This window comes from Aspergillus luchuensis, chromosome 6, assembly GCF_016861625.1.
Source record: "Aspergillus luchuensis IFO 4308 DNA, chromosome 6, nearly complete sequence".
In the NCBI taxonomy this organism is placed as follows: Eukaryota; Fungi; Ascomycota; class Eurotiomycetes; order Eurotiales; family Aspergillaceae; genus Aspergillus; species Aspergillus luchuensis.
Genome location: NC_054854.1, coordinates 1,003,770 through 1,016,028, shown reverse-complemented (window position 1 = coordinate 1,016,028; position 12,259 = coordinate 1,003,770). Strand labels below are relative to the sequence as shown.

The 12,259-nt window shown below is 29.7% G+C and overlaps 1 protein-coding gene across 1 annotated transcript; it reads left to right on the top strand.

Moving 5' to 3' along the window:
- Positions 1–10,989: 10,989 nt before the first annotated feature.
- On the top strand, positions 10,990–12,044 carry AKAW2_60371A (glycoside hydrolase family 43 protein; the record flags this gene model as incomplete). Its single annotated transcript, XM_041692489.1, has 2 exons — positions 10,990–11,307; positions 11,370–12,044. The coding sequence occupies 2 exons, from the start codon at positions 10,990–10,992 to the stop codon at positions 12,042–12,044; spliced, it is 993 nt and encodes a 330-aa protein (XP_041545869.1).
- Between the last annotated feature and the right edge of the window lie 215 nt (positions 12,045–12,259).

The window sequence follows — 12,259 nt, the reverse complement described above, 5'->3', positions numbered from 1 at the left end:
GACTACCCGCAGGATCTCACCTCTCACTGGCCCTTCATAATCCCGAGTAAGTTGCACACTACCCGATGTCGATCTCTTGAAGTCATCGTACATGAAGAAAAACCCTTACTAGCACTAATCGGGCTACCCCACGCTTCCATGAAGAGTTAGTGAGGGATATAGTTTCCTACTATCACGCCCCTCCCGGGATCTGAGACGGCCACGAGAATCTGCCCAAGAGCCGTTTCGTGATAAATTCCTTCAATCGGGTGAATACGTGCGGGGTAAGTCGAGGTGAGATTTCTAGGATTCGGTAAAAAGGTAGGATCTCACGAGGCCCACTTGTTCACCTGATGGGAACACGAGGTAGCCCTGCAGATCTCCCTGTACATCGGGTCTCAAGGGCCCAAGAGGCTCAAGCCATGGACCAATCAGTGGAAATGCCGACCGTCGACTGTTCACCGACTAAGTTGATTGCCTTGTACATCATGGAAATCATGGAAAGAAACTATTGCCCTAAATGAGGCAGATCATTGATAATCTCGTGGAGCATTATTAGGGTGCCTTTTGCCGGAATAAGCGGTCGAAGGTATCACCTTCCTTAGGCAAGGGGTGAGGCGCAGCGCGGTTGCCATCGTATCTGTGACTTCTGGAAAGCCCAGTACAGGGCAGTACATGGCATCGCTAAGCCCTTGGCTTGATGAGGTTCCTACACGTTGCATGTGAAGGATGAAAGTTGGGGTGCTATGTTGAGACCAGCCAGGCCGTTAAGGTTGGGACTTGAAAGAGCACCCGATGTATGCCCTCCCGGCTAAGAAACTTACCCAGGCTTGGCGGACAACCAACAAAGGGCACCAGATAACTCATACGGCAGTCAGTTCTCCTGCCATGTGTCTGGTGTCTTCTGGGCAAGTCCACTCGATGGGTTACTCGGCATGAGGTAGGTGAGCGAACGGGAGAAATGATGGGTCATGCATCACCAACTCCCATGTGCCATGCATTCGAGAGTAATTTGGAGAAGAGAGATGGGGGAAAGGTGTGATATTACACCAATTGACCGGTTGACATGAAGACAGAAATTGCACTTGTGCTAAACGCCGCCGGATATGGATTTTGACCTTGAGTAATCGGCCATGAAAGAGATCTTGTACAAGGTTTGGGATGCCGTGTCCCAAAATTTCGATCTATGGGAATAACTTCGGGAGCGGCTGAAGCCAATAGCTGACTCCACGTCCCTCCCAGGAACAGGAAGATTGAGTCATGGTGATGAGGGGCCGCAGCCATGCATCATGCTGTAAGACCAGGCCAGGGAGAATTATGCAGTCGGTTCAGACAATCCACGGGAAATTGTGTCAGCCTGCTTGAGGCACAACCGTCTACTCCAAGGTTGGTGGCATGATCATGCTCCGTCCTGGAGCGAACGAGTCTATATCTAAGCAGAGAAGAAGAAGAAGACATCAAATAAGATAAATAGTTGATTATATTTCTTTTAGAGCTATCTAATAGAAGAAAAATAGTAGAAGCATTATCTTCTAATCAGATAAGTATACTGCAAACTGCTACTTCGCATAAGCTGTTATCCTCAACAGATAATAATAATAAATACCTAAATACAAGTAGGAAAACATAACAAGTAAAATATATCATAAGCAAGTAGTAAAGTATAAATAAGTAAGAAAGTATTTAAAATACATGTAGTAAATAAAAAGCATGTAAGACATATTATATAAGGAAAATCAAGAGATTTTATATCATAGAAAATATAAATAAACATACAGAAAACACGCGGGCCTTGATAATAAAAATACAGATTCAGTTCTATTTAACAGCACACAAGACATCTTGAATAATTTTCTTACCAACAACATTATCTGGATATAGTATTATAGTCTTCCTGACTACTTCTTCTACAATTAGAAATAAATTCAGGTCTCAGAGCTTATTCCTGAAATATACCAGACAAGTAATAAAATTATTTATCTGTTATTATATATTTACTATACCCTGAATTATCTTGAGAATAAGACAGATCCAGATAACATCAGTACTATCTGTAATTACTAAAGAATTAGAGCTAGTTACCCCGGAAGAACTTATAACTAGCTTATAAAAATTATATAATATCTTATTAATTATAAAAATTATTTTATTTTTTAAATTAGCTAGCATAACACTGATGGGAAAGTTAATAACTATAAAATACTTTATTTTAATAAAGAAGTCTATAATTATATTTAAAATATAGAAGTAACTCTACTTGGCTTAATTAATATTATAAATATTTATCAGTTACTCGGCAAGAATACTAGTATTAACTGTAACTATTCTGTATATAATTATCTATTTTATAAAATACTTATAATTAATAATCTAATTCTTATTTCTACACGCGAGATCTCTGTCCAGTATATAATAATTATTAATAACAAGAAAATAATAAATATTATTCTTCTCTAACCATACTGTTAAATCTTATAGAATATAATTAGCTTATAATTCTTCTTTTCTATTAAAATTAACTATCTAATACTGGTCACGGGTAGTAGCAGTAATAATATTATTATATAAAATAATATAAATTTATATATCTATGAGATAGATACACATTAGTAGTTCAGTATTATAATTAAAATTAGTATCTACTAGCTAATATATTTACAGCTTCAGCTATTACCTGGTAATAAATAAGTCTGACTTTTCTTTATTAAATAGAATATTTAGACTAGACAGTATTCTATTATACTAGACTAGCAGATTATAAAAACTAATATTAATAATTTTTATAAGTTTCCTATCAGTATTAATTATTTCATAATATAAGATTCTTATTATATCACCCTTGTTATTACTGTTAAAGAAATTATCAGAAAAAAAGAATAATATAATATAAATAGAAAAGATATTATTTTATTATAGAGAAAAGATTAAATAGCATAAAATAAAGACTTAGAAAGAAGTTAAAGATACTAAGAATTCAAAATAATATAAAAGAAATAGAGGAAGAGAGAAGAGGAAATAAAATTAAAAATTAAAATAAAATAAAAATTAAAGTAAGATAAAGACTCACAGTAAATCATATAGTATATTAGATCCTAGCAGAATTAACCAGTTAATTAATAAACAGAGAAATAGTAAATAAAGAAATAAGTAAAATTAGAAAAAAAAAAAAAGAAACAAATGTAGATATAAATAAATAAAATTAAAAAAAAAATAAATATAGATACAGTAATTATCTATATACAGTAGAGTATCTATTACTATTACTAATCTTTCTAATATATTTTCAGTATCTTAAGAATGTTCTCTCACATGTTATTTAATAATTTTTATATCTATTCTCTATTCTTCCACTGTAACAGTATCTTATTAGCTTTAATTTATAAGATATAATTAATTTCATGCTCCTCATAGCTGTCAATTATAACTAGCAGGACTAAGATAATATCTGGCTTTAGTTATTTAAAGTTATTCTTATAGACCTATTTAAGATGGATAATATTAATAACTGGATATATAGCTTAATCTTATAGTAAATATAATTTATATATTAATTAATCTACTTATTTAATAATATTAAATAGATCTTGTTTAATAGAAAACAGTTTAATTAAATTTAATAATATATATCTAATTCTTATTTTTTAGATGACCTTTAGCTATATCTTATCTTTAAATTTAACTAGTTTATAATATTTATTAAAAGCATCAGCTATATAGACTTATGTAAGAGATAAGATATCTAATATTATTTATTAAATAATATTATAATTTTTAATAAAAAATATAATTTAAATATCAGGAGACCTGAGCGGGCGTAACATCAGATATAATTAAAATCTATATAAGACTTTAAAAGAGAAGATATTAATTATATTAGATAAAAGTATATTAATATTAAGTTATACTTTACTTAAATATTATTTCCAGAATAATTTATACTATTTTACTGTAAAACAGTATAATATAATAATAATAATTTAATTTATTTTTTCTGCCTGGCTGTCTGCACTGGGGTAGTATATAATTATTGAATAATATCAGATATATATTATATTTATCAGATTATACTATTAATCACTTATAAACTTATTATTATAATTAGAAATAATTATAATAAATAAATTTTATTTATAAATAACTTCATCCCAGATAACCACGGTCTAGTATAGTATATTCTAATCTTCTTACCCTGGTAGTAAATAAATAGTATATATAAGCTTATCTATAACTGTAAGTATAGTATTAAAGCTATTACTCTCAGATAAGCTAACTATGAAATCTATAATAATAGTATAGAATAATTAACTGGGAGCCTTTATAGGCTGTATCTGGCTGTAGGGCTTATAGTTACTATATATATCCTAAATATATATAAAATATTACAGTATATAGTACTAAAGATCTTTCTTAATATATAATATAAAGAACTTTTTATAAAGTAGTATATATGACTTATTTATACCAGGATAACCATATCTGTTATAATATATAATAAATATTTCTTTATTTAACACGTGCGGCATGTAAGGGCGTGGCAGGTTATATTATATATTAAAAAATATATTATTATATAATTTAAAGTTATAGTATATTAGCATTTCCAATATATTAGACTTGAGATTTAATTAGTTAAAAACCTTTGTAAAAATATAGTCAGAGATAATATACTCATGCAGTTTCTATTAAAAGTCAGGATTAAATCTAAAATATTTAATAATAATATATAAATTAATACCTCAGATTAAGTGACAGAAAGCCTGTATAATATCTAGAAATAAAAAATTAGAATTATATATATCTGATAGGAAGTAAAACAGTATATTAGTATTAGAATATAATTATTTTTTCTGATATAATATAGTTATTTAATTAAAATAGAATACTAAATACAGTATCTAGTAATTTAGATAAGTACTATATAGTTTATTTATAATTTGGAATATACTGATTAATATAAAGTAATTTATCATAACTATAAAAATAATTCTATCTATATACTGGAGTAACTTAATTAAAGTTTATATAAAAGCAGTATATTCTAACTCTGTTATAATATAGTTTTATTCTATAGAAAACAAGATTTTTAATAAATATATAACAGAATATTTAATCTTATCTATATTAGTCTGGTAGATAATAATCTTGAAGCTCTATTTCTTACTCCTGTTTATATAGAATTTAAATAGTTTAGAAAAGTCAGGATATATAAGTATTAGAGCAGTAATTAGTTAATTTCTTATTATATTCTATATTTATATATTTTATATAATCAGCTGGTATAGTATATTGTTATTATCAGGAATAAAAATAAATATTTAGTTAATAAATATCTTACAAGCACGGCCACTTCTTGGCCCCGGATATAATTATAAGATCTTAAATTTATATAATAGCTTAGCTATAATTATAAAGTATTTAATAAAATATTAATAGTAATTAAAAAAGATAATACTAGTTTTAAAATCTCTAATAATTAATAAAAATTGCATACAATATATAGCTATAACTTTGTTATCTATTATAACTATATTTAAATATAAAATATAATAACTAAGTAATTTAACTGACAGATATATAAAATAATATTTTATAAAAGATAATATTATTCTACTGGTTTAAAGAAGATTAAGAATTAAATCTAGATATCTTAAATACTTGTCTGGAGACTGATTATAAATAATAATATTATTAATATATATTAATACAAAGTTTTATAGATAATAATTTAATATAGATTTTATCTTCGCCTGAAAGAATCTGGGAGAAGAGATAAGTCCTATAAATATAATAATTAGTTATTTATATTCTTAATATAATATAATAAATACTATTTTTTAGTAGTTTTTATACCTTACAGGCTGCTGAAAGTAGTCCTTAATAATATCTAGTAATATAAAAATAATAAAGTTATCCAAAGCTTCTAATATATTATCTTACCGCAGTAGCAGATAAGTATTTAGGATTAGATATATATTAATATATTACAGATTAATAATAATATGAGGTTTATTATACTGCTAAATAATAAAGACTAGTAAGAATACCAGAAAGAATTAATTAAAAAATATTTTTTTAATTTATTCTATTTTTTATAAGGAGTCCAAGATGCTGTTTATTATTATATAATCTTTATATATTAAAAAGTATAAATTCTATTTTAATTCCCTGATATTATATTTATTATAAAATAGAATTATTATTTCTATACTAGTAAAATAGCTAAGCTCCAGTTAGAATAATAAAAAATATTTATTTAATATAGTTTTTATACAGAAAGCATATTCTTCTTTTTATATAGATAATATATCAGCATCAGCCAGCAGGATAAGATTAAAGTCAGGAATAATTATAGATATTTTAATATTATCAAGATTAATATTATCAGGTATCTCGCTGGGATCAGTCTATAAAAGATTATTACTAATATTAGATTCTGACTTAGTTATAGTTTATATAATATATATAACAGCTATTATCACGGCTACTGATCTAGAATTTAATATATAGTCTATGAATTATCTATGATATATCTGAATTTAATTTTTTTTTAAATTCGCGTAAGACAATATATAATTATTATTTATTAAAAATATACTAGATAAACTGCTAAATAAGCTAATATTCTGTTTGATTTATAAAATAGACTTAAGTTATAATAAAATATTATTCAAAATATAATAAAAGTATATTACTAGTAAGAGGCATTTCATGCCAGGACTTATTATTATATTTTAGTTTATATAAATATCTTTTTTTTTCTAGAAATTAAATATATGCTGTATATAAATTAAAAAGGCATAAAATATATATCTCAGAACTGAATTTATAATTTTAGAAAATTAATAATAATACTGTTTATATTACACGCGTCAGTACTGAGTAATATATTAATAAATATATATTTAAATACTAGAATATCAGTCTTTAAGTATTTATCAGCCAGTAGAATTTTAAGAAAAGTAATTCTGTCTACTGTAATATCAAATTCTAGTATATTAAAAATAATTAATTTATATTAAATAATAGTAATTAGAAAATAAATAATAAGGTATTCACACAAGATATATATAAAGTCAGAACTGGTATTTAAATAAATAAAAATATTTCTGCTAAATATAATTATATAAATAGTAAGTACCTGTGATACTTATTTTATATTTATATAATTTAATATTTATTACTGTATAATAAATATAGAGAGAAGTTTGGACATACTCTTAATATTTTTTATTTTTAAAAAAAATATTAGTTTTTTATTATAGAGAATATGTTAAAATCTAAGCTAGATTTTAATAAATCTTCTAGATTAATATCTCTATTAATATTATTATTTATCTTAATATATCTCTTTATAAGATATATATTTTAATTAGGATACTTCTGCTTATCTTTTTTATTATATTTATAATTTTAATAATTATTATTATAATAGTAACAGGGCCAAGTAAATTTAGTACTATAATAATTATAAGACTTTACAAGAATTTTCTTATTTTTATTAGTTATATTACTTACTAGCTCTAAGTGTTTATTACAGTACTTATACTTATTACTAGTATATTTATAAGAGTTAGAATAGTTCTTCTTTTTATTAAATAATTATTACTAGTATTTTGCGCCAGCTTCTCTTATATATAAATAATATTTAAAATCTTTAAGTATTTTGTCTTCGTGCGGTTGGATAAGATAAATAAGATTATTATTAAATTTTTTCTATATTTTATTTTTTAATATTTTTTTGTTGGCTGTACCAGCCGCTCAGAGAAAAGATATTTTCTAAATTAAATAATTAATAAATAAAAATTTATTAATTTTCTTAAATCTAAATTTTAATTAATATATCTCCTGTCTTATCTTAATAGCTAGATATCTAAACTTATATTTAAGTTCTTTATATTATATTTTAATTTTATATATTATCTGGTTCTAGAGCTTCTCAGGTAACTTAGTATATTAAATAAAAATCTAGTCTTTCAGATAAAATAAAAGAATATTTAATATTAGTTACTGTTTTTCCTAAGCTATAATAATTTAAATATATTAGATAAAGAATTTAATATTAATTATCTTAGAATTAAATATTATTATATCATCAGATTTAAACTAATAAGTATATTTTTTAGTAGAGTTAATATAGTAATTATTAGAATAGTAATTAGGTTTAATATATAATTAATACTAATTATAATCAGAATATAAAAAATCTATTTATACAGGACAGGTGCCAGATATATAAAAAATATCTTAAATATATTTATTTCTTTATCAGCTATTTTTATAAAAACTGTTTCTTAGTACTGACTATTTTTTAGTAATATCTTTGAAGAAGCTTAAATCTGTTTAATATTTATAATAAGATCTACTATATTCAAAGTCTTATATTAATAAAGATATCACAGTTTATTATTAAATTATTCTCTCTTAATATAGTTATTCTTATAAAATCTGTTCTTTATTTTACATCTGCTTGTAGTAAATTATATGATTTTAATTAAATTATTTAAATATTTAATTAAGATCTAATATTTATTATTATAATCTTATGATTTCAGTGGTCTGCTTATTAGCTTATTAATAATAAATATATTATCTTTTATATTTCTTTTCTTTAATATTTATCTTATTGGTCTTGTATATGTCTGAGATATTATATTTATTTAATATATAATAAAAAAGTCCATGTTTAAAATTTATAATAATTTCAGGTAATTCTTCAGTAATATATTTAAAATAAGAAAAATTAGTAGAACTAATATTAATTATAGAATAAATTTCCTGATATTAATTTTTACTTAAAATAGATATAATTCCAGATATCTTACTAATATTTACTGTGTGCAGTTAACTGATAAATTAAATTATTAAATTAAATATATTATTTTTCTACCTGTATTACCACAGATAATATAATAGAATTATAGTTTATTTATAGACTTTTATTATCTAACCTCCGTACAGGCAGAGAGTGTTATTATTTTAAATATTAAATTTGGTTAAATTATTATCTCTAATATTATTTTCTAATTTATTATAAATTTCTCTAATATTAGAGAGACTGGAAGTAGCTCTATATAAATTTATAATATCTATTATTTTATTTAAAATATATTATATAATATTAGTCATCCTCAGCTATTAATATACTAGATTCAGAAATTATTTTTACAGAAGTTTAAATTTAATAAGTTAACAAGGTAATGTTTAATAATATAGCTTTTAATATATATAATAATAGTTAAGGATTAGATTAAGAAAATTCTGCTTCTTATAAAAAGTCCAGTTAGTGCTAAATAATGAATACTTTTTTTTTAAAAGAAGTAATCAGATATATAATAAAAAAAATAAAATAATATATTTTCATAATCATAAGATATAAATTTAATGTTTGTGAGGAGGCTATTAATTCTTAATTAAGATAATTTTTTTTATTAAACTTATTAAAGATATAAATAAGATAATATTTTTCTGCTATACTAACAGTTATATTTAGTATCTACAAGAAATACCAGCACCATACTCACGGCGGAAACACTCGACAGCGCTCGCGGTAAAGATATTTAACAGTATTCACAGCAAAGACACTCAATCTTACCGTTACTATCAACCTTATAATACTTGAGAGCAGTGAACTAATCTTCTTAGAAGTAATATAAATCTTCTTTTTCTTACACTTCTTACCACCACCGCGTAAGCATAGCGCCAGATAGGGAATGGACTCCTTCTAGATATTATAATTAAAGAATATAACCATCCTTAAGCTCAGATACTAGCCTGGATCTTACTTAATAAAGCTCTATATCTTGATAAAGATCTTAACAGGACTTATCTTTCTCATGGTAATTACTAAAACAAAAGTAGTAGATAAGATATATATTCTCACGGACTGTAGTACATCACACAGGGGAGGTAAAAATACTCTGAGGAGTATTAGAACATATTATTAAGTTGCTCCGTCCTGGAGTAAATAAATCTATATCTAAGCAGAGAAGAAGAAGAAGATATCAAACAAGACAAATAGTTGATTGTGTTTCTTTTAGAGCTATCTAACGGAAGAAAGACAGTAGAAGCGTTACCTCCCAATCAGGCAGGTACGCTGCAGATCATACTCTTCACCCCTTGATGATCAGTGCTGCCCTTGCGTCTCCGCCTCATCCGACTCTTCGACCAATGTTCCTGGAAGAATCGACTATGTTAATCACGGTTTATCTGAGCATAATTACTCCGAGAAGTGGGTCCAACCCCAGATGATCAAATCAAGACTAATGAAGCTAGTGAGATTATCAGCGGCCCAATTGTTGCTGCTGCACCGAGGCAACTGGCCAAGCTACTACTGTTTCCGTCACATCCAATGCCAACCGATATATCGCATTCGCCCGGTTGGGTGAACATGTCACTATGGACTGCCTGTCAAAGCGAGTCATCTCTCGAATTCTAAATGCTCTGTCCTAGTGACCGGGGGCAAGTTCAATGACACCCATTGGCTGGTGAATCCAGAGGCAGCCTTGCGGCACTTGCATAAAAGACTGAGAGCATTCACTTGCCACATCAGTCCTGACGCCAAGTCTCAATACAATATTGTCCGCTAGCTTACCTGGAAGATCCACTAGATTTCGACTATGCATATAGACGCATCTCAAGTCCATGCTAGCACCTGCCCTAGGCCAATTCCAGCTGGGCCATGTATCCCGTCCCCCAGACCAGCAGACCAGATTTCTCCCGCAACGCTGGGCATCAAATGATCGATGCTTTTGTACAGAATGGGAAATAGCACCTCATCGATCATTGCAAGCGGTCATCAGCACGGGTGGGGCCTGCTTACTGCCCTGCTGTCGACGCTCAGATATAAAGTAACGGCGAAGCATCCCAGTATATAGTAGCATTGCATATACATCTCATCCATCGCACCTGGATATAACAGAAGCAACCCCCAACCGGGTCTGCACCCTCCTTACAGCAACACTACTACTACATATCCATTCCTCAATACCTACCTTCCCAAACAAAGACACCATGCTGTGGACCCATCATCTACCAACCCTCTGGGCCCTAACCCTCCCCCTACTCACATCCGTACTATCCTCCCCCATCGACATCCGAGCCACAGCGGGACCCTGGCTAGCCCTAGACACAGACTTCCCAGACCCAGGCTTCGTCCAAGCCGACGACGGCACCTGGTACGCCTTCGGCACGAACGGCAACAACCGCACGGTACAAGTAGCCAAATCCAGCGACTTCAAAACATGGACCCTCCTAGATAAAGAAGCCCTCCCCACACTAGCAGGCTGGGAGACACAAATCGACCACTGGGCCCCAGACGTAGTCCGCCGCGTAACCACCCCCATCCCTCATCCCCTCCCCCATCTCCATCACACACTAACAAACCCCACAAGAACGACGGCAAATACATCCTCTACTACAGCGGCGAAGCCCAATCCGACCTCCGCCACCACTGCATCGGCACCGCCATCTCCACCACCACGGACCCCAGCGGTCCCTACATCCCCAACCCGACCCCTCTCTCCTGCCGACTCGACCAAGGCGGAAGCATCGACGCGTCCGGCTTCCTCGACAAAGACGGCACCCGCTACGTAGTCTTCAAAGTGGACGGCAACAGCATCGGCAACGGCGGGGACTGCAACAACGGGATAGCGCCATTGAAACCCACCCCCATCCTGTTACAGAAAGTTGATACCGATGGGTTCACGCCCGTCGGCGACGCAGTGCAGATCCTGGACCGCGATGATAGCGATGGACCGTTAGTGGAGGCCCCGAATTTGATTCTCCATGGCGATACGTACTTCTTGTTTTACTCGACGCATTGCTATACGGATGAGAAGTATGATGTGCGGTGGGCGACGGCGCCGGAGATTACGGGCCCGTATACGAAGACTGGCAAGCAGTTGGTTAAGTCCGGGGATTATGGGTTGGTCTCGCCTGGGGGTGGCACGGTTTGTGGCTGTGGGGATCGCATGCTGTTTCATGGGTTTTGTGCCCAGGGGGATAGTAGGAGGTGTATGTATGCGGCGGAGGTGAGGATTCAGGGGGTCGAGTTTGAGTTTGTTTAGTTTTTATATAGGATTATATAGTGTAGCTGGTTGGTTGGATGGTGTTTGGAGTTTTAGGTCTGGTTTTGTGTGTTTTGGGGTTGGGGCTTTGTGCTTTATACCATCACGTTCGTTTTGGGGATGTCAATTCTATTGTCAAGTGCGAGATCTGGAAGAGTAGTCATTTTGCTTATTATTTGTCACGGAAGCCGAAGTGGGATAGAACTTGCATTGGT